A 26,033-nucleotide genomic window follows, 5' to 3' on the forward strand; every position below is an offset into this window, starting at 1 on the left:
CTTGTATGCATGCAGCAGGCAAGGCAAATGGAAAAGAAAGGTCTGTACTCTAGCTAATCTTGTCTACCAACATGAATCTGAAGCGTCCCACTGGCCACATACCAGAGGATGGTTATCCATGATGTTTTTTGCTTCTCCAATCTTGTTTCTCTCTGCTTGCTCATTTGCTTATAGCTAGCTCTTCTAGTCTTCCCCATATCCTAGCCTATCTGAACTGTCAACTCTGTTGCTATAAAGTACAAGGGGATGGAATAGTTATTAAATGCTGGTGGAGAAAACTGCCCTAGTTAGAAAATCTCACTGGGCTGGTCAATGAAATAAATTCAAAATCAGGCACCTTTAATAGATTCTGGTTCTACTAAAAGTATTCCTAGACTGTCACACACTCCCCAGTTTTTCTTCTTGTTTTTTCTTTTTAATGGGCAAAGAGAAAGAAGGAAAGGACACATCTTATACACTGTTATATGTTATTCCTGGAATTTCAAATGGCAGTGAGTCATGGTGACATTTACGAGTTTCTTTAAAAGAGGTACTTGGTTTGATCATGTGTCATCAGAGCATATATCACCTGTGGACTTGAAGGAGTAGATCTGAAGGAAGAGCACTTTCTTATCAATCTTTCATTATGGAAATTATGCATGTGCAAGAAAATAAGCCTTTAAGTCTACTGGATAAAGTATGTGTTAGTCACTCAGTCATGTCTGACTCTTTGCAACCTCATGGACTGCAGCCTGCCAGGCTCCTGTTTTCAGTGATTTTCCCAGCAAGAATTCTGAAGGGGGTTGCCATTTCCTTTTCCAGGGAAGTCTGCTGGATATACAACCTCAAAAGTACTCTTCCAAAGCTGGCAGACACAGAGGTCGCTTTATCCTGTGAGTAAGCAATGAGTGGGAGGTACATTATGAGATCTGGCTCCTGGGGATGGGGTGAGGTGGGAAGGCTTTGGTTCATTAGCAGTCAACAGGAGGGTTCATGTAAAGAGGAGCTCAAATGGTAAAAAGCATGCTGCCTCTTATTAACCTCCTGGGCTGCTGTAGGTTATCAACCCAAAACAAAGCTAATATGGAGCATAATATGGAACATCATAAAATCAAGATAGCAAGGGGCTCTACTTCCATACATTAGTGAAGAAAAGCAAAGTGACACTTCTGAGTCACTCTCAGATGTCCCTTGGTGGTGGTGGTTTAGTCTCTAAGTCGTGTCGGACTCCTGCGACCCCATGGACTGTAGCCCGTCAGTCTCCTCTATTCATGGGATTCTCCAGGCAAGAATACTGGAGTGGGTTGCCATTTCCTTCTCCAGATGTCACTTAGTATCACAATTGTAGGTCACTGAGTAGTTATCAACACACTTCAGGAGGGGGAAAATGATCTTCACTGGACAACAGTTAATATAAGCCATTTTTAATTTCAAAGTGATAAAATGATTAAAATATATCATCCCCCTTTGACAGGAAAAACATTAAACCTCCAGACACTCTCTTCTTACTCTAGAGTCAACTTGAGAGCTTTCTAGAAAAGTGATTTTAGGTTCCTAATCTCTGCAGCCTTGCTCTTGCCTTTTTTCTTTCTTTCCCCAATCTGTCTTTCCCATTTGTCAAAAATGAAAAAGAGGAAGCTCTCTTTTCCATTTGTCAAGAATGACTGGTGAAGCCCAGTTAAAAAGCCATGATTTTACCCTTGCTTGTCTATTTTCCTGCCTGGGAACGGGTATTTCTATTAAGCCTATTGTAAAAACTACAAGAGTTACTGCTATTAACCCATGAGGAATTTCCTGGGCCTGTTCCCACATACATGAAACATGGCTCTGTACTCAAAAGTTCTCAAAACACAATACAGATGCTAAAAAGCAAGAAATATTAAAGACTCACCCACTGTACTCACTCATACAACTCCCCATTAAAGGAAATTCTACAGGGCCTTCTTCAGTCTGTTAATCATGTTCTGAAGCTCTGATGAACCATAGCTCCCACTGAGTTCTGGAGGACTACAAGTTGGGCAAGATATAAGAGGCTCGAATTCTGCACCTTAATACAGTCCATTGCACTTTGACCTTTACCTTAGGGGTTTGGTCTGGGAAATGAGCCAAATTACCTTCTGGGAAGTTAAGCAAAGTGAATGCTAGTTTTATTAACTCTTTGAGAACCTGAGCAGCATAACCTATATCCTACACAAAGGTCAGTTTTCACAAGCACATTTTAAATAAGTGCACTGGTATATTAAATCACCAATTAAACTAACTGTCAACTATAAAGAATTATGCAAGGAGCTGGTGAAAGTTAAATCACAAAGGTTTACAAATGGATGCTAAGACATTTAATCTACATCTACAGTGACAGCAGTGTCTAAGAGGAAGGATTTTTAAAATGCATCAATGATATGTAATGTCTTGATGCTTGAGGGAAGGACAGCTCTTTATATGATGAAAATGGTAAAAGAGAGAGAAAAACGGAAAGGGAGAGTTTTGAGAGTTCAAGCTTAGATGTGATATCATGCTGTGACTAAAAAATGAAAAAGAATCAAGAACAGCATCAGAGGAGGTGATTCAGTCGCCATGTGCGTGCATGTGTGCTAAGTCACTTTTACAACTCTATGGACTGTAGCCCGCCAGGCTCCTCTAAGCATGGGATTTTCCAGGCAAGAATCCTAGAGTCAATCACTATGTATAAATGGACAAATTGTTCAGCAATACTTAATTTATCTTAGGCATATTAATGTAATAAGGGAATATAATTTTTGACCTTTTTTTTTTTTTTTTTTTAGTGTTTCATATTTAGATATAAAATCAGGAAACCCTTGCAAATAGTAATATGATGCTTTTCAAATACAGGTTTTTTTCTCCTAGCAAAGTGGTTCACCACTGATGTTTCATTGGGAAATGTTCAATGTAATGGAGAAAATACCAGAATAGGAATCAGAGAACCCAGGTTCTGTTTCCCTATTACTTTGATCTTCTGTGTAAACTAGATGATTACATCAGGAAGGAGATAAAGAAAAAAAATGAAAATTTCCCCCATTTCATCCATGAGATAGATGGTAAAAAAATTCTTTAAAATGAAATTACAAGAAATCTACTAGGATTTCTAATAGAGTATATCTTAGTATGTCTTGAAAGTAGCAAATAATGATGACGGTAACTAGATTTTTTTCAGGATAAGTACAAGTTGATATTCATTATTATAAAACAGAAATATTAACTGATCAATGGCCCACAGAGAGGAAGTTAAGGCTTTTCTATTCCTGCTATTTAAATTCCTGTTGAAAATCCCTAGTTCTCTAATGCAATAGAGGGGTCTGCAATAACTGTGGTGCTGACATCTATCTAGATCCTTGGTCCCCAGGCTGGGTCAAACCCTGACCCTGCCAGCTCTTTCACTGGACCCTCAGCATTGGTCTCGCTTTCAGGATGGAAGATAACACACATTTCCTTGTACCTCAAACTCTGACCAACTTTTCAACAATGACTACTAGTTTTCAATTGAGATTTGGTAATGTCTGTATATAGTCACCTTGTTTATTTAAGTTATATGCAGAATACATCATGCGAAATGCTGGGCTGGATGACTCACAAGCTGGAGTCAAGATTGCCAGAAGAAATATCAACAACCTCAGATACGCAGATGATACCACTCTCATGGCAGAAAGTAAAGAGGAACTAGAGTCTCTTGATGAGTGTGAAAGACGAGAGTGAAAAAACTGGCTTAAAACTCAACATGCTAACTAAGATCATAGCATCCAGTCCCAGTACTTCATGGCAAATAGACGGGGAAAAAGTAGAAGCAGTGACAGATTTTATTTTCTTGGGCTCCAAAATTACTGCAGCCATGAAATTAAAAGACACTTGCTCCTTGGAAGAAAAACTATGACAAGCCTAGATAGCGTATTAAAAAGCAGAGACATCACTTTGCTGACAAAGATCCATCTAGTCAAAGCTATGGTTTTTCCAGTAGTCATGTACAAATGTGAGAGTTGGACCATAAAGAAGACTGAATGAGGGCCGAAGTATTGATGCTTCTGAATTGCAGTGCTAGAGAAAACTCCTGAGAGTCCCTTGGATAGCAAGGAGATCAAACCAGTCAATCCTAAAGGAAATCAACCCTGAATATTCATTGCAAGGACTTATGCTGAAGCTGTAGCTCCAATATTTTGGCCACCTGATGTGAAGAACTGATTCACTGGGAAAGACTCTGATGCTGGGAAAGATTGCAGACAAAAGGAGAAGAGAGTAGCAGAGGATGAGATGGTTAGATAACATCACTGACTCAGTGGACATGAATTTGAGCAAAATCCGGGAGACAGTGAAGGACAGGGAAGCCTGGCGTGCTGCAGTCCATGGGGTTGTAGAGTCTGACAGGACTGAGCAACTGAACAGCACTAACAGTGTCTGACCTGACACTTAAAGAAATCATGTTGCAATCTCCACAAAGACACATCTCATTTTCTGAACATGGAGGATGAACTTGAAGTGTTCAAAGGAAATGGTAACATTGTTACAGATTTGTCTGTAATACAAATGAATCCCTTGGTAAGGGATTCATCAGTCTGCAATATTCATACATAATTCAAAGCTGCAGAAGCAATCTCCTGCGGGAAGCTCACTTGGCTTACCCAGGTGGTAGGATTAATCATTACACCATCAGATGAAATAATCCTTTTTTTTTTTTTCCCAGCAAGTTTGTTCAAGACAGATTTTTGTAGAAATTCTGTTAATGTCTGAATATACTTTTAAAAAAGGCAAATCAAATGGCACATTTGAACAGATTAAAGGCCTTTATGTATCCAAGTATTTCCACAATTTCAGTTCAACTTTATCTTCAAATTCAACCACCTTCATTCAGCTTCAGAAGGGACAGTAAATGAAATCAGACTTCTGTAGAGACCATCTGCCTTTTGGGGCAAATGGTATCCTTGATTCCCATTTGCCAGCTCCCTTTAGTAGCTGCATCTGTCTTTAGTTGCCCAAGACAGACAATAAGGAAATGTGTGATTTTTACAACCTCTTTTTACCCCTAAAAATCAGATCAAAGCACATCAGAAGCAGCATTTTGTAGTTTTATTACTGGTTTCCAAAGTTGCTTATTTCTGGAGTTGCTGGGGATGATGGACCTTTGCAGAAGTGGGATGTGAATTGACATGAGGAGGAAAGTTTAAAGTTATTGAATCCCATACTCTTTATCTATTGAAAGAGGGGGAGAAACTCTATTTCTTCCTGTCGTTCTACCTCTAGGACCCCCCACCAATATGACATTTTTCAATCCTATCTTAGTTTTCAGGTCATCAACTTGATTTTGCTACACTTCCCAATTACTGGCATTCTCAGGTAGAAAAGTGTTGTGTCCATCGATCACTATCTTAGTGTCTCCAATTTTCCACTAAGCCTTCTGTAGTCTTTAACTGAAAAACTTCAAACTTCTTATCTTGAACTAAGATTAACCTTTAGCTGAGATCTGATGAATTCTTGCTAATATGTCCAACCTAGTCTGGTCAGATGAAGGTAACTCCTCCTGGTGTGAATAAAGTGGCCAGATCTTGGGATGGGGAAGATTGGCAGCCATGTGCAAGGTCTTAAATAGACTCTAATTTCCAGACACTGCACAGTTTCACCTTTTTTTTCCTTAACAAATGTGAATGGCAAATTAAAAGTGTCTTCAAGGCACCAGACTGTAAGACAGCAAAGTAGATAAGAACACAGGCCATAGTACATCACTGTCACCTTCATAATACTAAAAAAAATTACAGTTTTAAAATCCTATGAAATACAAAATCAGAATGGCACCTGTACAAATTAACAGAAAAGATAAATTAATCTTGGAAAAGTGCAATAAAATAGGGCCGCCTTTCTCAACAACAGAGGTGTGGTAGGAGCTTCGCAGCATCACCATTTGGCCTTAGCTCACTTCTAAAGAAGGGGGTTGGATATTGATGCTTGTTTCCTGGGGAGGCAAGGTGTTAGAAGAAAATATCCACAGGCCCCTCAACAGGACTAACCTAAGGAGGATGTGGAACAGTCATCTTTGGGTCCTGGACTTTTTCCACATGCCCAGAAACACTGGAGAAGTAAGTCACTGTACCTTCTCCCAATTTCCTCTTATCTCCCTCAACTGCCCATTTGCCCTTTGAGTCAGAGGAGTGAGATGATTATTTACCCTACACTCTTCAGAACACAGCTGGCTCACCAACAGGATGGATGTTGGGAGGGAAAGGGAACCGTCACTTCTCAGGCTCCTCTTACGCCACATAGCACAAGCTGCACACTTTCCAGTTTAACTCACAAGAACACCTCAAGAGGTAAAGGTGACTATTTCTCACTTTACACATGGGGAAACTGAGATTGAAAAAAAGTGAAACGAACTGTCTTAGGGTAGGGTAGAGAGTCGGACATGACTTAGCGACTTAATACCACCACCAAAACGGTTAGTGTGCACTCAGGTGACAGAGTCAGGATCTGAATTCGATACTATGCAGCTATGTGTTCTTGCTACCACACTGGTACTATTAGGTAAGCCTGGTGCACTGTGAAGATTCAACAATAAATGCTTGATTATGAAGAGATAAAGTGTTTTGAAGAGAAAGAAGCTATCATTGAAATGTGGGGTGTTAATGATTACAGCTGTGTTCTTTTGAAACATTCTAAACAAAGTTATTATCTAAATGGTAAAAGGATTTTTTTTTTTTAATGGGAGCTGGCTGTTCTAGTGTGTGAAAGACTGTGTTTATAGATATTTGGCTTCCTAATATTAACCTCTACCACTAACGTCTACACCTGCTGACTGCTAGATATTGTGGGCTTAAAATATGTATCTCCTACAGTAATCCTCTGAGTAAGAGTTGTTATTCCCTTAACATTGAATGATAAGAGCAGCCAAAACTTACATGGTATTACTATGTCCCAATTCTAAGCCATGTTTCTCAAAGTGGCACTGTTGACATTCTGTCCAAATAGTTCTTTGTGGTGGAGGGCTGTCCTGTGCATAGTAGGGTCACACTAAATCTCTTACCCTCTCTCTATCCCATAGGTACTGGAATCACTCTCCGCTTCCCCAGTTGTGACAACCGAAGTCTCCAGATATTGCCAAATGTACTCCGGGGATATAAAAACCCCTTCGCTTGCCCTCCTTTCTAACACTTGCCATCAACCCTTTTAAGTCATACAGGTGATTATTTCTGTTTTACAAATGAAGAAATATTAAGCCAAGAGTGATTTAGTTATCTGCCTCAGGTAACACAGCTAGCACCTGGTGGAGCTGAGGTTCAAACCTGACACTTCAGCTCTAGTCTGTGCTCTAAACAGATTCTGCCTCTCAGTTTACGGATGAGGAAACTAAGAAGCAGAGCTCAGGTAACTTGTCCCAGATCCAGATGACAGAGCTAATAAGTGGTGAAAAATGGAAGTGAAAGTTGCTCAGTCACGTCTGACTCTTTGTGACCCCATAGACTGTATGTAGCCTGCCAGGCTCCTCTGTCCATGAGGATTCTCCAGGCAAGGATACTGGAGTGGGTTGCCCTTTCCTTCTCCAGGGGATCTTTGCGACCCAGGGATGGAACCCACATCTCCAGTGGGTTCTTTACCACTGAGCCACCAGGGAATAAGTGGTGAAAGCAGGATTCAAATCCAGGTCTGAGTGAATTCAAAGCCTATGTTCTAACATACTATGCCGATTGTTATTAACATGCCTAAGAATTGCTTGTTAAAGATGCAGATTTTCGGCCCCCCACCACAAGGGACTGATTTTACAGCTCTGGGGTTTGACCCAGAAATCTGCATTTATACAAACACCCCACGTGATTCTGATGCAGTTGGTCCTAGGGTCACAATTTGAGAAGCTGTTTTTCACTGCCTCCCTCTCTGCAGAGAGGAGCAGGAAATTAAGTATAAAGGGAGTAAGATGTAAGAAGTGAGGAGGAAAATTTTTAGTAAAGGAGCATCATTGCTCAGAAGTGATATGGCTGAACAGGGGAAATAAAATAATTTAAGTAGTCACAGGTGAGAGATTCATAACAGGCTACTAAAAAAGGGAGGATGTGCTTTGGGACCAATCCTTAGCTTCTGAGGTTTATTCTTAGATAAAATTATACAAACTTGCAACATGTTAGGAAATGAGGATATGGCCTAGTACGACATTTCTGATTTTGATTAGAAGGCCTGGTTGGCTGAAGACCACTCTGAGAACAGGAAATGGCATCTGTGACGCCAGCAGTAAGTCTCCCAGCATGCAGAACTGTCTCAGTTCTTCACATTAACAGAGGTCAGAGGTGAACACAAAAGCCAGGCCCCTTTGACTGAAAAAGCTGCTCCAAGACAGACCACAGCACCTGCACTTTCTACCCACCCTGCAGGGGACTCTTCTTAAAATCTCTCTTCCATTCTGCTATCCCTCTGTTCTTCATCAGCCATAGGTCCTGTGGTCAGGTATTGAGGTCAGGTCCAAGTCCTGTAGGACTTCAAAGCCCTTCACTATGAGGTTGCAACATATGTTTTCATCTTTATTTCAAGCGTTCTGAGACCCAATCCTTCAGCTTCAGACAATGTATTGACATCGTACATTGGACACACCATATTCTTTATCTCTGTGTACCTGCTTTCCCCTCTTAGAGCTGCCTCCCTTCTTCTTTCCATCTATTCCAAACTCAGCCAGTCATTGAGACTGTTCAAATCTCAATTACCCATGATGTCTTATTGTCCATGAGGACTCTTCCTTCCCTGAACACCCATGGCATATGTTATAAACTGTTTGTATCTCCTCCAAATTCATATGTGGAAACCCTAAACCTTGGTGTGGCTAGAGTTGGAGATGAGGGCCTCCAAAGAAATAATTAATATTAAATGAGGTCATAAGGATAGGGCACCCTAACCCTGTTAGAGAGGATTTGTGTCCTTTTAAGAAGAGGCACCAGAGAGTTTGGTTTCTCTCTCTGTACCTATTAGGAGGAAAGGGAGGACACAATGAGAAAGTGGTCATCAAGTCAGAAAGAGCCCTCACCAGAAACCAAATCAGCTGGAACCTTAATCTTGGACTTCTGGCCTCCAGAAGTGTGAGAAAATAAATCTTTGCTGTTTAAGTCAACTGTCTGTGGGGTGTTGTTATGGAGCCCAAGCTAAGGCAGCAAGGACTGAGGATCCCAGAAAGCACTCAGTAAATGGGTATTGAATAAACCCAATCAGGTGGGATCTGGGCAGCAAGGCACTAGAGAATGGCACCAGGATCTGTATCCACACAGCTCCCAGCAAAATTTCTGCCGGTATCACTGGAGGACGGGACTGGGACAGGTTCCAGCGAGCAGCATCCAAATGGAGGGGGTTCCTCTCCACAGATAGGAAGGCAGAGGGAAAGGGCATCTTCCCTGGTGCAGAGTGGCGCTTCTGCATGTACCAGCAGCATGGAAAGGCCAGTGGCTGATTCCTGATGCTGTCTCACTCTGTGATAACTAGGAGCTGCTGTGGGGAGCTGACCAGCGTGCTCCACTATCACCACTCTGCTTTTTTTCAGGCAAGCCCTTCATCCTGCTACTAACAAATCACCATTAGAGAGGCACCATATGCGGATAAACTGCTTGTCCTGGAATTAAACCTTTAAATATCACCTGATGACTCTAATCAATACTCGACTGCAGTTATATTAAGTAATCACTGACTGAAAACTGGCCTAGAGGTCTGAATAAAGGCCGAGAAATTAGAAACTCAGATTTAATTTCAGCTCTGCCACCAATGCTAGTCTGTCCCTGTCTCCCATTATTCATCTATAAAATGGGTGTAGTGACATTTACAGGAGTGTATATTAACTAGGAAATTCACATGAAGTGCCTTGAAGAGAGTGAACAACTGTGCCAATGTTGAGTACTTCAAGATTGCTTGAAGTCAATGAATCAGTACACCTCACTGTGGCCCTTAGTGGTCAGAGACATGCCTTCCTGCACTCAGGCTGACTTTATAAAGGACATGATAGACTCCAACAGACTCAATAATCACCCAAACTATACTCAAGAGGCCAAAAATCTCTGAAGTCAGAGTCTGGCTCTGCCATCTACTTGCAGAGTGGACCTGGGACTATCAATGAGCCTCTCTGTTTTCAGTTTCCTATAAAATAGGAAGAATGCACTATCAGAGATACTGGGACAACTGAGATAACATGAATGAAAATTGAGAATTCTATAATAAGATACTGGTATTTGACTTCAGATTCATTAGGTGAACAAGGAAACAAAGCTGACCTGACAAACAGGGGAATTTGCAGTTTGATTCTTCACTTTGGACTACATTCATTATGAGACTCAAAACAAGTCAATTTAATTCTCTGGATTTTCAATCACCTCCCCAAAGGGAAAGGAACATAAAGCTCTCTAAAGACCACCCCACAACCATCCTATATCATTCTTTGATTACAATAAAATGAGATACTCATTCATTTTCTCTAAAAGAGGATTATTGAAAAATTCAATAGTAAGGACTTTACAAACTCATCTAAACTTCAGGAAAAATAGTTCAGCAAATGCAGATGTGATTTTTATAAATGCTGATAGTCCAGAAGTTTCTTTAGAGCAAAGAACATGATCAGGAGAACTAGCAACTACTTTCAGCTTCTGTCTCCAGTTTTTTTCTTTATGAGAAATAGGAACTTGGTCTTCAAGTTCTTAGGACCAGTTTAGTCTTAAGCAGGAAAAGATGACTTTGACAAGTTCTCTTAGCAAAGAGTAGAGATAATGCAAATTAAGATATAATTAGAACACACCTGAAACTAATATAACATAAATCAACAATTCTTCAACTAAAAAAAAGTGTTTAAAAAAATTTTTTTAAAAGATTGTCCATATCAAAAGAGAAAGAGAGAGAACTGGAGCATACACATTAAAAAGAAAAATTCAAGCTTCTAGCTGAACTTTCCAGAGAAGGACATCACATTGTATCATAATCTAGGAGGTATTTGAACTTCTCTGTCCATACTCCATGTGCATACACACATGTATATTAAGAGACTCAGACTCTGGTTACTTTAGTGAGCAGTAAACATGTCTAGCATTTGGCCAAAACGGCCAACAGGCCACCAGCATGCCTGACTACAGACAAATCAGATATTATAGTTTAGTCCAGCAGTCAGAAAACTTTGCTATGAAGGGTCAAATAGTAAATAGTTTAGACTTTACAGTCCATGTGTGCCTTTTGCAACTATTCAACCCTGCTTTTGGAGAAGGAAATGGCAACCCACTCTAGTATTCTTGCCTAGAGAATTCCATGGACAAAGGAGCCTGGAGAGCCACGGTTCACAGGGTTGCAAAGAGTTGGACAGGACTGAGCGACTAACACACACACAACCCTGCTATTATGGTACAAAAGCAGCTGCAGATACGTAAAAAAAATGAGTGTGGCTGCTTTTCAATCAAACTTCATTTATAGAAACAGATAAAAGGTTGAATGTGGTCCACAGTTGATAGTTTGCCAATTCCTGATCTATACCCCTGAAACTTGGGAGTGGATTAGAGGGGCTCTAAGGATTGACTCCTGCATTATTGAGGAATATAGCTGAATTCTAAGGACTCTAAGAAGATCAAAAAGGTCTTGGAAGGGTATAAGAAGGTGTATATAGATGACTAGCATTCCTAGGAGAGCAATGGTGTGCCAAACCTAATCTGCCTGTCCAAAACGGAAGCTGCTGCAGTTTGGATAGAATCCCAGCAATATGGGGCAGGGCTGGATTCCTGAGCTGGTTCTGGGAGTCCCAGAGAAACTGGATTTACATGGTATCCAAGAGTACATGGTAGGGGTGTTTGCTAATTAGGAACATGATCTTCAGGGCTGGTGGAGCTAGAAAGGTTAGTCAAGTGTAATAGGGAAGAGTCAATTTTGACTCTTCTATGCAGGATTTGTTTCTTTGACTTTAACCCTTGTTTTTTTCTTTTTTGCCACTTTTGTTATTATAATCATACATAATGGCCTGCTTCAGCGAACCCTGTCCCCTCTGTCTGACCCTTAAACTAAAGTGTCTTTTTTAGCTTACAGGGAGATCATTTGACCCTGGCTACCTGTAAATGACCGCAAGAAACTAACACACTCCCTGCCTAAGGTCTGCCGTTCTAGGAGATATCTGCAAGTGTCAAACGGCCTTTTCACTTTGTTTCCCTACCTCCCCCCATCTCTGATCCAGAAAAGAACCTGGCATCCAGACCCCGACAAGATGGTTATTTTGAGACATTAGTCTGCCATCCTCTTAGTCAGCCAGCTTTCCAAATAAAGTTATATTCCTTGCCTCAGCACCTTGTTTCTTGGATTCACTGGCCCTGCATGCAACAAGCAGAGCAAGCTTGAGTTCAGTTACAAAAATTCAAGAGGCCATTTCAGGGGGCAAATGATATCCTTAACTTCAGTTGAGAGTGTTATAGTTATTTCAGGCAAGTTACAGTTATTTTCTCAGTCGCTGACTGTTTTTCTAACTGATTAGAAAGAAAAAATTTTAAGCTAATTTTTGTTTCTTTCATGGGCTAAGCAGCACAGTATGGACTCTTAGCAGCACAGAATCTTAGTTCCCCAACCAGGGATTGAACCTGTGCTCTGTGCAGTAGGGGACTTTTCAGGTGGCACAGTGGTAAAGAATCTACCTGCCAAGCAGGAGACACAGGTTTGATCCCTGGGTTGGGAAGATCCCCTGGAGAAGGGAATGGCTACTCACTCCAGTATTCTTGCCTGGGAAATTCCATGGACAGAGGAGCTCAGTGGGCTACAGTCCATTGGGTCGCAGAGTTGGATGTGACTTAGCAACTAGACAACAGCAACAAACAACCCCTGGAGTGGAAGCACAGAGTCTTAACAACTGATCCACCAGGGAAATCCCTTGAGCTAAATTTTTAAGAACATGTATGTGACTGGCAATAGATACTGTCTACCAATCATGGAATAAATAACAATTTTAGCCAATTAATCAAGAGCTTATCACCAGTTTATGGAAAAGACTACTAAAAGGGGATACCTTGGGAGGAAATAAATTGAATCCAGAAGGGAAGAATGAAATAAAGATGGAAGAGTTTTTTTTTTTTAACATGATAAACATGTGAATAAATCTAAAATAAAAAAAGATGATGTGATGTGATGGGGAGTGACTGAGGGTGGGGGGAGTTTCTTACGATTGAGTAGCCAGTGAAGAATTTTCTGAAGGAGTGACATTTAAATTGAGAGCTGAATGACAAGGAGTCAGCCATGCCAAGATCTGAAAGAAGCATACCAAACAGAGTAAACAGCTGATAAAAAGGGATTAGGCTTGGCATGTTTGAAGAACAGAAAGAAAACTTCTACTGTGAGAAGTTCATGAGCAATGTGGTGAGTAAGAGACAGGTTATACCAGTAGTTAGAGGTCAGATTATGTAGGGACTTCTTTCACTGTGTTGAAACAATGAGATTTGCATTAAAAAAAATATATACTATGGAATATTACTCAGCCATAAAAAGGAATGCATTTGAGTCAGTACTAATGAGGTGGATGAACATAGAGACTATTATGCAGAGAGAAATAAGTCAGGAAGAGAAAGATAAATATCACATATTAATGCATATACCTGGAATCTAGAAAGATGGTAATGATCAACCTATTTGCAGGGCAGCAATGGAGATGAAGACATAGGGAATAGACTTGTGCACACAGTGGGGGAAGGAAAGGGTGGGACAACTTGAAAGAGTAGCACTGATACATATACATTACTATATGTAAAACAGATAAACAGTGGGAATTTGCTGTATGATTCAGGGAGCTCAAACCCTGTGCTCTGTGACAACCTAAAGGGGTGAGATAGCGTGGGAGTCAGGAGGGAGGGGACATATGTATACCTGTGACTGAATCATGTTGATATATCACAGAAACCAACATAATATTGTAAAGCAATTATCCTCCAATAAATGCATTTAAAAAAAAAAAAAAAAGAATACATGGCTGTTCCAGAGAAATTAGATTAAAAGGGGCAAGAGATTAGGCAGGTAGATCAATTAAGAAAACACTTTAGTAGGCCAGGTGAGAGAAAATGGTGACTTGGACCAGCATGGTAGAAGCAGAGATGGAGAGAAGGAAATAGATTTGTGATATGTTTTGGAGGTTGAGTCAACAACACTTGGTGATATTTTGGATGTAGGGGATGAGGGGAAGAGAAGAATCAAAGATGACTCCTAGTTTTCTAATCTGAGCAACTAAATGGATGGTGGGACCATTTAGCAAGGCAAGGCTTGGGATAGAATAGATTTGTAGGGAAAAATCAAGAGTTCTGTTTTGGACACATTTCATTTGAGATATCCAGTTGTTTAAGTGGAGATATCCAGTTGTTTAAGTGGAGATATCAAATGGATAGCTGTAGGTTGGGAAAATCCCCTGGAGAAGGGAAAGGCTACCCACTCCAGTATTCTGGCCTGGAAAATTCCATGGACTGTAATAGTGCATGGAGTCGCAAAGAGTCAGACACAACTGAGTGACTTTCACTTTCACTTTCATGTGAATCATAGGTGAAGAGATCAGAAATGGAGATATAAATGTAGGACTCAAAAGAATATACATAATATTTAAAATCTTGATGATGTTTAGCTAGGGGTTAGCCATTCAAGTTTAAGGAATTCTTTTGGCACATGCTTACAAGGGAAAAAAAAAACACCTTTATCTTCTAGAGATACATATTGAAATACTTACAAATGAAATGATGCCTGGTATTTACTTCAAAATAATGGGGGGAATGGGATGAGGTCTGGGTGAAACAAGATTGGCCATAAATTGGTAACTGTTGTGGTTTTAGGGTAAGTGGTGGTTCATTTTATGAATCTATCTACCTTTGTATATGTTTAGAATTTTCTTTCATAAAAAGTTTAAAATAAAATAAGGGGAATTCCCTGGTGGTTCAGGGATTGGTTAGGACTTGTGCAGTCACTGCCGAGGGCCTGGGTTCAACTTTGGTTGGGGAACTAAGATCCCACAGGTTGTGCAGTGTGGCCAAAGCAAGCAAGAAAGAAAGAAACCGAAAGGAACTATTTTATTTATGGTCTCCATTAAAAGTGGCAGAAGCAGAGATGGAGAGATGGAAATAAATTTGGGATTAAAAGTGGTCCTCCATTAAAGGTGGTACTGAGGTAACTATTTCACAGTCAACATCTTAAACAAGATGCTCAGAAAGAAAGCCAGAATAACCAGAGGCACATGAGGAAGAGGGTAAGTAAGATTAATCAGGTAGACAGAGGTCACATATATAGGGCCTTCAGTCATATACCTGGGGATATGACTGGGCTTACATTTAAGAAAGAGCACTTGGCTATTCTAAGAATAGAATGCTGGAGAAAAACATTAAGCAAAGATTACCTTAAATTCTGATATCCTAAGCATAATTTGTAAAGAAGTCAACTGATATTGCTAGGTATTGTACAATACTTTACAGATATCTATTTAGTCCTCATGATGTCTCTTTAAGGTAGGTAGTCCTCATGATGTCTCTATGGTACATGCTGGGGAGCTTCAGCTCAGAGAGGTGAAGTCAAAAGTCATGCAATTACAAGTGGCACAATTCAAACTAAAATCTTTGTCTGACTTCAGTGATTCATTTTTCTCACTACACAATATTACGGACATGCTATGGACACCAAAGAGTTGCAGAGATGGTAGGTAAACTAGTGCTTCTAAAAACTATCATGGAGAAATTCCCACCTGGTCACAGACCTGACTAACCACTAAATTAATTTCTCTTGATCCAGACTAGTTGGATAGAAATGATGACTATGGATACATTCTTGAGCCAAAATTTGATTGGTATTGCTGTCACCAACATCTTCTATTTCCAGTTCATCTTTAATACTACTGCCAGAAAAGTTTTTAGATCACACTACTTTCCCCCTTGAAAGCTGTTTCTGCTACAAAATTTATAACATAAAGGCCAAACATTTCAATGTAGTATGCAAGGCTCTTCACAGTCTTTCTTAGCAGTTCTCAAACTTTTGATTCTCTTAAAAGTTATTGAAAACTGTAAGGGCTCTTTGTTTATGTAGATTATAGCTATTGACATTTATTTTATTAGAAATTAAAACTGAAAAATTAAAAAATGATTAAATCATTTAAAAACAGTAAACCTTTAAATATTAACCAAAATATTTTTTTCCAAACCTCTTTAATATTGTGGCTTTACAGAAGACCGCTGAATTCTCGTATATGCCTCTGCATTCAATCTGCTCTGATATGTTGCTCTGGTTAAAGTATATGAAAAATATCTGGTCACATCCATGTATGCAGGTGGCAAGGGAGTATTAATAGTTGTCTAGATAATCTTGGATATTCTTCTTTGGTACTATACCAGATCTTGGTTAAGTGGTAGTTTCTTAAAAGTTACTTGCAATACGAAATCTCAAACCATATCAATGAACTTTTTGTACTCAGTTACATTAAATTCATTGGTTTAACTTGCAGTTTCAATGGATCTTTTACTCATGCATAATTCTGTAACATCCTAAATGGGGTCATTTGGAAGTAATTGGTTCACTGAGTTATGCGGATCTTCCAAATGTTGACACATTTCATTACAAAATTAAAAAAATCTTTTTTGCTAATGCCACCAGCAATCTCATCATAAAAAAATATTTAAGTATTATCAGGCTGTCATGGTAGCAGATACAAATTTTCAAAAATTCTTATTTTTGTGTGAAAGCATGAATTTTATCATGGGTAAGAAATACTGTCAGTTGTTTTCCTTGAAGTAATAGGCTCACTGTGCTCATTCTTAAGAAAATATCTGCCAAACACCCAATTCTGAATAACCACAGCTGGTCTGCCACTTGTTCTTTTAAGATGGCCCATGAAAAAGAGGCTAGCTCAGCTTTGTAATTCAAATTTTGAAACTCCAACTATTTAGCAAGTGGTTTTCCTTGAGACGACCGTACTTTGGTATGCAGCATAAATACTTTCTGTGTACTTTTCATTTTATCACACAGAATTTTTTAACAGATACATACTCAAGGGTTGAGATTTAATATGATGTGCTACTTCATCAAGGACATTCTTAAGTAAAACTGATGTTTGTTTTTCTAAAACTACTGGTACCATATGGTGCCATGGTTTTGCTTTGCACAGGTGTAAGTGGTTTTACCCATTATTGTTTTTGCATCTTCACTGCAAATGTCAATATACTGAAAAAGACAAATAATGTCTTGGTATTATTAAGAAAATGGTGACTTTTTCACGGTCACTATTTGACCTTGCATGCACCACATCTGAAGAACCACTGCTTTATTCATTATCGTTACCTGTCCTGCTTCTGTTTGCCATCATCATCTCTGTGACTTTGCATATATTGTTCCTTTGCCTACAGTGTGTTCATCAGCCAGCTGGCAAGATCTCATTTGTCATTTAATACCTGGTTTGTATTTCATTTCTGAGAAGCTGACTTCAGGTCTTTTAAGCTGATTTAATCACTCTGTTTTTTGTGCTTCTGTGCCATTCTGAGCATACATTGTTTAAGCATTTATCACATTGAGGGCAGAGGGTCTAGTAATATTTTTAAGCACCTACTATGTGCCAGACCCTGCGTTAAGTCTTTTATATGTTACATATCCCCAAATTAATTACAGACTGAAGGTCCAGACAGACAGCTGAAACTGAAGTCAAACCCACATCCACTATTTCAGCAGTGTGATAATCTTTACCCCTGTTTATCCCTATGGCACATAGACAGCACAGTTAAGACATTCAACTTATGTCCCTTGAACAGTCAAATAAATGAACTTCGTAAAAATCTCAACTCATAATGCAAGGCTCTACAAAGTCTCTCATCTTTCAGAGCCTAGGGTTTGGCCTTTGGTACACTATTTTTCATTCTTTATGTAATATTTAGATTTGAAATCTTCATTTACTCATAGAAAAACTTGCATTTTCATTTCTTCCAGCAATGTGTTCCCAGCCGTGGGATGGTAATTTAATGATCACATTGCCATCAAGCTGGAAACACAAATGCTGACATTTGACAGTAATGTTTTTCCTCTCAAAGTTGCTTCAAGTAAATACTAATGGTGTATCCAAGTAAATGGAATAATTATTGAAAAAGCAAATGGTGTATATTTTTCAACATGAGTATTCAAGTTTTAAACTCTCCAAAAAGTTTTTTTTTTTAATTTTTAAAAAAAACCTATTTAAGACTAGCATCTCTTTTTCTACTTAGTCTGGGACATTATGAAATGTGAAAATTCCAGTGTGCCTCTAAGAAAAGCTTAATGCCTCAAAATTTCTTTATTTAAACTATAGTACATATCTTGAAAATGGGAGGACGACCAGTGGTTCTCAAAGTATGGCCCCAGGATTATCATCATCATCATCACTTGGGAATTGTTAGAAGGACCCAACTCAGACCTACCAAATCAAAAAACTCTGGGGGCCTGGCCTGGCATTTGTTTTTTAATAGTCCTCCAGTTATTGAGATGCATGGTTAAATCTGACAACCAGTGGGGTAAATGCAATGCATCTTTTGGATAAATGGATGCTACCTGTAAAGAACTAATACACTGTAGAAGTTATGATTGGCCTATATGCCAACAAACCTTTGACAATATAAGCTGTTTAGCAAGAGGTCTGCCATGCCAAGGGTCCAGGCTACCCTCATCCCCGCATACGGTGGCATGCAGCCGAAGTAGAGAATCTCATTCCACTGAACAGAAGCCAAATTATTCCTTGACTCTGCCTTCCAGGATGTGGATAAACAGACCACAACCATACTTAATGAGGAGTAAAGACATTTATTGATTTTCATGAACCATCTGCCATTCTGTCATAGGTAACTCCAGCCATGTACCGTTTAAATTGCTTCTTTTCTAAATAAAATAGCAACCTGCAATACATGTGTTTTATTACTACTGGAGTACAATATTCTATCATCTACTTTCAGCTACCAATGACAAGACTATTCTTCCCAGAGATGTATTACCACTATTCTACTTGCTTTGTTATTACATGAATTTAAGGAAAACAGTAACTTCTTAGCATTTTGATAACTAGTTGCAGGTATGTATAAAAAGCTTATTTTAGCAAAGAATATATATAGAATTTCCTGGCATTTTGCTAGAAGAAATGAAGGCATTAAGGGTTGATTTTTATTTACATTTTTCTAAAGAAAAGCTGATGAGAGACTCTGTCCTGAACCAGAGTTTTCTGTCTTTGCTGGGAGAAGGCCAGACCTGGGAGAGAAGGCTCACTGTAAATCAAGAGGCAGGAAGACTCAGAATCAGATGAATGGAATACTCAGGGTGTATCTTTGTAAGAGTAAAAAGGGCAGGGGATACAAGGAAATCATCCCATTTGTTACAAACCTGGATAACAGTTCCTTGTTCTTATTAGAAGTACATTAAGTTTGCTTAAAATACAAATGAGAAAGAAAAAACCTTACACTTCTTAAACAAATGTTTATGGGAATGATTACAAGTCAAAGTATAAAAATTTTGTTTGATTCTATGTACATTAACAATGCAACATTATAGGAAGAATAAAAGTTGCAGAGTGAGACAGATCAGGGTTTGAATTCTGGCTCTGACAATTACTAGATGTGTGAATCTGGCCAATTTTTAATTTCTCTGGTTTTCAGCTTATAGGGCTATTACAAGGATTTGATATAAATATTTGGGATATGACTTATAAAGGGTAGGTGATCAACAGACAGGTATTCAAGTATTAAAGTAAACTGATGCTTAGAGAACTGGTGTGGGTGTGCAGTTTGCCTAGTTGGATTGAGAGTTATACCACTTGGTCTCAATCTCAATAACTAACTTCTATTATTTCGCCTACATGTTAAAAAACTATAAATTGCTTGCTGTTTCCCCAACCTTTCCACGACACATGAAATATGAAAGAGATAGAAGTAAAAAGAACAAACATTCCCCTAAAAAATAATTCATATAGACATAACACCTTAGTGAAAGCCAAAAAAAAAAAAATTGCTTAAAGAGTTTGATTTCACTTACAGTGAAGTAAAGAATAGTATCACCATTTATTCATTTGATCTTGTTTCTTCCTCATACTACCATAGCATTTCAAAGTAACATATTATTTATTGCTAGTAAAGTGTTACAAATTTGTTTTTCTATGTTAAAGTTCCTCTGCATTTACCAGAATGCAGCAGACTACTTTAGCTAAAGATCCAGAGCAATAAAACTTGTCCAGTGCAATATGATCATTTTAATAATATTCTACTCTTGGAATGCAGTTATAAAGATAGATGATGGCCACTGAGTGCTATTTACAAAACAAAAATGGCTCTCATACAATCTTAAAGATGCAAAAAACTCAGCAACTGAAAATATGTTTTAAAAAATTCCTATATTCCACAAGTCGATTTTACATACCTGAGAATTTTCTTAGGAATCTGTGATGGAGATGAATGACTCCTTTTCTTCTTCTCTGAGTCCTGTAGTGACCCCTCCTCTGCTCCACCCTTCTCTGTGACTGCTGACTGCTCTGCCCTGACTTTGCCCTGATCCATGCTGAGCTGGCCTTGGGCAGGGTCGCACCTGTACATGAAGACAATGGCTGGCTTCTCGCTGGATTCTCCTTTTGCCTCTGTGAACCAGTGATGGCGCTGAACTGGAGGAGGTGGCAGCATGTGGATGACTGTGCCATCCAGGCCCACCAGTTTCCCCTTCTCCCGGTCTTTTTCTCTGTCATCCTCCTCGTCTGTTTTCCGACGGCGGAAGAAACTTTTAAATGAGATCCAGCGTTTAGGTTTTGCATCAGCTGCCCGCCTGCTGCCTTCAGAGTGCAAAACTGATTCAGCTTCGGTTGACCTGGTCGGGCTGGATGGCTTGGTCCAGTTGGTGAAATGCCTCTGCAAAAGGTTACTTGCATGGTAAGGGGAGGAGGTCGAGCGTGGTGGGGGAAAGGGGGCTGGTGGCTCGCTTTGGGGGTTAGTCACTAATTTGGAGGGAGGGGTGGCGACTGGCTTTGTGAGTGGATCTTTCTGTGGTTTGGTGGTAGGACTTTCTGTGGTCTGAGGTGCTTCAGCCTCAGCGCCGGGCTGGGACGTGAAGAGAGATTTGGGGCGCACCGGTGTACTCTTGGGTGTAGTCTTAGCAGCACCGGCATCAGGAGGAACTGCATAAAGCTCTTCTACACTGCAAGCTTTAGGGCCAGACTGGGGCATTTCTGGAGGAGACTGCGGGGGCTGGATAGAAGCCACAATCTGAGAAAGCACAGTGCTTGCTTTCTCTCGGGTGCTACTGCCACTGCCCACCCCCTGAGGCTCCTGAGTGCTTTCTGTTTTGGCCACAGGCTCTTGAGTGGTTCTCTGGAGCTTTGTTGGGGAGCTGTGGCTAGAACTGTAGCTTCTCTGTGGTGAAGACTGACTTCTGTTAAGACAGCTGTTAAACTCCTGAACCTTCTGAGCCACTGAGCCCCTTTTACGCTCTGTGCTGTTTGAAAACCCTTTAGCTTGGGGACATTCAGTGGGTTTGCTAGTAGTGTTATCAGACGCTTTGCTCTCAGTCTCTATTTCTTCGTAAGTGTGGCTTATTACACTTGTGGTTTTCTCCTTCACTGAAAGTTCTCCACTGGTTCCGAGAAAACTCTTGTAAATGGCTAGATTGTCATACGCATTTGGATTGATTACAATGGGAACTTTGATAGCATTTTTGGAACTCCGAGCATAAGTTGGCTCATCATGAATGATAATTGGAAAAGGTGGCATACCAGCATTGTTATAACTGTTAAATTTTATTTCAGACAAATTGGGTGACTTCACAGGGATGGTTTTGGAGGAAACATTTGTAGCTGTGGGTGAAGTAGGTGCTGATTTGTGACAGATTTTCCTTGGAGGGACATTCGGTCCAGTCCCACTGCTGATTAACTCCACCTTAGGTATCTTCTGTCGTGGACTGGTGCTGGAAGTCCATACTTCCTGGTAGCGAATGGCACTGGATTTTTGGAAATGGGCACTTATGTGTCCTGATGTCAATGCAGGTGATGTCACCGGAGAGTTTGGAGTAGAAGATGAGCTTTTAGTCTTGGGACTATTAACATGGCCCTCAAGGTGCTCACTGGCCATAGCTGCTGACACATCCACGACAGTATACGGCTTGCACAAAGGCTGTTCCAGATTCACAACTCGGTAGGGCTTTGCTTGCTCTTCCACAGGAACAAGGTTTATGGTTACTGCCTGCCCAGCAATATCTGTAGAGGCTTTACTTTCTGGCTTCTCAGTCTGTACGGCAATCTTGCCATCCTTCTCTTCTAATCGGAGAGCAAGGACTGCTTTGTGTGTCTCTGGAACTTTTACCGAGCTTTTAGAGGCTTGTGAGGAGTCCTTCTCCTGATCATTACCAGACAGGCTTTCATAATTGGGCTCACTTTCTTTCAAGTCCTTAGAATCTCCCGGGTTACCAGGAGCAATTCCCCCATTACAGATCTTCTGGGATAAACTGCTGGCTGTCTCAGAACGTGATTCTTCTGTTAAAGAGGAATCTGGGGATGTGGAGTCAGATGACACCATGCTCTGAGTGCTTCCTGGTCCATAGGAGACCACAGAATTCTCTTCATAACCATTCAGGATTTCATCATAACTGTCATCATAGTCTACAGCACAGATTCTTTGCAGAGATTTATTTCGCAGGGGGACAGTATTCCATTTTTTGTCCACGAAGAATCGCACCGGAGACAAAGTGTTTGCCCGAAAGTTCGCAAAGCGAGGTTGCCCTCTCATGCGAATCTCCATGGCCAGCAGTTCCTCATCACTTTCATCCCAGCTCTCGTGCTCCTCCTCCATGTTACTCAAAAGCACATCTTCCTCGCTCTCTTCACCACTAGAAAACTCTGGGTAACAGAATCGACCCCCTTCATTACTGATCACTTCTGTGCTCCCACTCAGAATAACGTGCTTGCCCTGAGTTTCCTTCATCCCGCCCATCATGCAACTTGGTGGAAGCTTCCTTTCCAGGGATCGTTTATAGCAATCATTTATTCTTCCTAAGAATGTCTCTCTGGAGTTAGTCTCATTTTGTTTTATTTGAGGGGTGGTATCCAAGCCTGCTATCTCCTTTAATACCTCAGTTAGTCCATTATTGTTATTTGAAATCTTTGCACTATCGTTATTCCCATAAGGCTTAGGGACATGGCTAAATCCTTCAACATCATCTTCATTATTATTATTAAGTGGTTTCTGATTCAAGGCCATCCTGTTTCGGTTCCATCCTATGACGACAGGTTTATTCTCACAGTGTTCTTGTATACTAAGCTCACCACACACACTTTGCCCATCTGCCACCATCATAGTCGGCTTCACGGCGATGGTGGGTTTTTTAGCCACAGGAGGCCGGAAGTTTCCAGTGTTCCTGATTCGGTGGTTGTTACTGTGGTTGGCATTAGTTTTATTGCCATGGGTGATGGGTGCCTTCTCAGGGTCTGGGGGCAGCTGGTGTAAACTTTTAGGTTTAAAGCAGTTCTTGCATTCACCAGGTTTCCAAACGTGTTCAGTAAAGGTATTACAAGCAGACATTTTTAAAAATAGAACTTCACAGACAATGCTCTCCTTTCAGTGCATGGCAAAACTTTCATCTGTTAGTTTTCACCTCCCCTGTGTTCCTTAGCAGCTCTTGTAAGTGTGATCAACCTGATGGCAGAAGGGGGAGAGAAGAAGAAAATCTGAATGGAAAAGGTACTATGAGGTTTATTATGATGAATGATTAGAAAATATTGGCTCCTATTTTCCTTAAATCAAAAGACAGAGAAATAAACTAATTTGGTCACTTTATGAACTCTCTTTAGTTAATTAGCATTTTGAAATGCTAGTTTTTAAACCATAATTTTATGCATTCTCATTGAACCAAGTATGTATATATAATATTTCACTTGATGTCTCTGTGACAGTGATACTGTGAGCTTCCTCTCCTGGAAATGAAACCATTCTTTCTGTTATCCTCCAACCTAAAACTTCTTAGTCCACTGTGGGTTCCTCTTCTTTCGCCTACCCTTTATGTTTGGATACCTCATAGAAACTCCTCAAACACAATGTATCCAGGACTAATCTTTTGGCCACCTCTTTCCTCAACTGTTAAGATGCTTTTATACTCTAACCAGCCCTCTTCTACCCTCCAGGCCACCTTTTTCCTCTGTTTTTATCCTAATTCAGCTACTGTCACTATCATCTACCTAGATAGCTAAGCTTCAACCTTCAGATCATCTTTGACACCTCTCCCCACACTTCTAACTGCACATCCTAAATCCTTTTGTAAATTAGTCTTGCCAACTTTATTTATTACATTTCACTGGAACTCCTTCCCATTATCAGACACTGCTGGTAGTTCACTCACACCATCTTTTGCCTAGATTCCTACAATAGGTTGTTAACTGATCTCCATGCCAGTAGCCTCACCAATCTAACCCCTCTACCTTTGTTACTCAAACTATGGTCCTTAGTAGAGTAGTATCACCCTCATCTTGAAGGCTGTTAGAAATGTAGTATCTAAAGTCCAATCCCAGTCCTACTGCATCAGAATTTGCACTTAGTGAATTCTCAGGTGACTCCAACATTCTCTACTACTATCAGATTGTTTTTTCTATAATGCTAAAATGATCACCATATTACCTAGCTTAACTATTCTGTGGTTCAATATTACCTAATGCATTGGCTCCAAAATGTCAGATAGGGGTTGCTAGATGGGTAAGAACCACCTGGGAAAACACTCAAAGTCAGTCTCTTAGGGAAGACTCCAGGAACCTGATCTTTAAACAAGTTCTCCAGGCAATTCTATGTACACTGAGGTGTTGGAACCTTTGAGTTATAGGATGAAATACAAGCCTCTTAGGTTTTCAGGATATAGTCCTTGCCTCCCTTCTAGCCTTATATCTTAAAAATCAACTAGTCTTTTCAAACTCTAAATCCCACTGGGCTTGGCTACTCATTTCTCCTTGGTACCATCAAAGTCACTTAGACATATCTCCATGAACAAGCACTTTCACTTTTAATTGTCTGTTTTCTCACTAGTTTTTGAACTTTTTAAAGCCTGGGCTATATCTTGTTCATTTCTATGTATGTCTAATGTAAGGAGTTGGATGGGCTTCCCTGGTGGCTCAGTGATAAAGAATCTGCCTGCCAATACAGGAGACATAGGTTTGATCCCTGGGTCAGGAAGAGTCCCTGGAGAAGAAATGGCAACCCACTCCAGTACTCCTCCTGGGAAATTCCATGGACAGAGGAGCCTAGTGGGCTATATTCCACAGGGTTGCAGAGACTTAAGACATAACTTAGTAACTAGACAACAATAGCAAGGAGCTGGATAAACACTGGTTGATTAAATGTGCTAGTTTTGAGGCTTATCTTAAAAAAAAAAATTGTGTGGCTCTCTCTCTCGTCTCTCTCTTTGACACAGTGCTACAGACCTTCCCACTACATTCTTACATTTCCACTTTGGATATTATAATAATGCTGGCAGTGGGCATGTACATGTAAGAACTATTTTAATAGCTGGAAAGTTTAACTTCATTCATGGACAATGACAGTGACCAGAATCTTTGGTTTGTCAGAAACACAGTCTTTCGTCAAGTTTCAGCACATTTATAAGAAAGGAAAGAACATTTTCTCTAGCTAATATATACAAAGCTACATCCCTTGTAAACAACACTCACAGAGCACTCTGCCTCAGTGGAAGAAATGTAGACAAAGATCAAAGAATTCCACACAGAGAGTCCAATGACTTGGCCAAAATCTAAGTTCATTCTTTGCTGGAGATCATGGAATGTCTTTTTTCAATAAAGTTAAAATATATTTTTCAAGTGTTTGTTTGAAAGTATTTATTTACTCTTTCAAATGTTCTAAAAGCTATATCCTTTGGTTGATAAAACCATTTCTTGCTATTCTTAGACTGAAACATTTTGAGCAAGGGGAACAATAGAATATAAAATTAGGCTGAAAAAGAGAGCAGGGTCCAGATCACGTGGGGCCTTTTATAGCCTTTTAAAGTAAAGAGTTTCCTAAGGGCAGTGGGAACCCACCACAGGGTTTTAAACAGGGAAACAAAATGACATAATCTGCATTTAAAAAAGACAGCTTTGACCAAAAATCCTGAAATAC

General features: G+C 40.0%; 1 protein-coding gene across 10 annotated transcripts in view; it reads right to left on the minus strand.

Annotated features, from left to right (window-relative positions):
• The window catches only part of PEAK1 (pseudopodium enriched atypical kinase 1), a 308,265-nt gene that overhangs the window by 45,131 nt on the left and 237,101 nt on the right, over positions 1–26,033 (minus strand). For all 10 annotated transcript variants that reach the window (XM_043921880.1, XM_043921873.1, XM_043921874.1 and 7 more), the window contains one exon: positions 20,320–23,573. In XM_043921880.1, the coding sequence (XP_043777815.1) occupies positions 20,320–23,459 (3,140 nt within the window). In that variant the 5' untranslated portion in view covers positions 23,460–23,573. The remainder of the gene's footprint in view (positions 1–20,319; positions 23,574–26,033) is intronic.

Source organism: Cervus elaphus, chromosome 13 (assembly GCF_910594005.1).
Source record: "Cervus elaphus chromosome 13, mCerEla1.1, whole genome shotgun sequence".
NCBI lineage: Eukaryota > Metazoa > Chordata > Mammalia > Artiodactyla > Cervidae > Cervus > Cervus elaphus.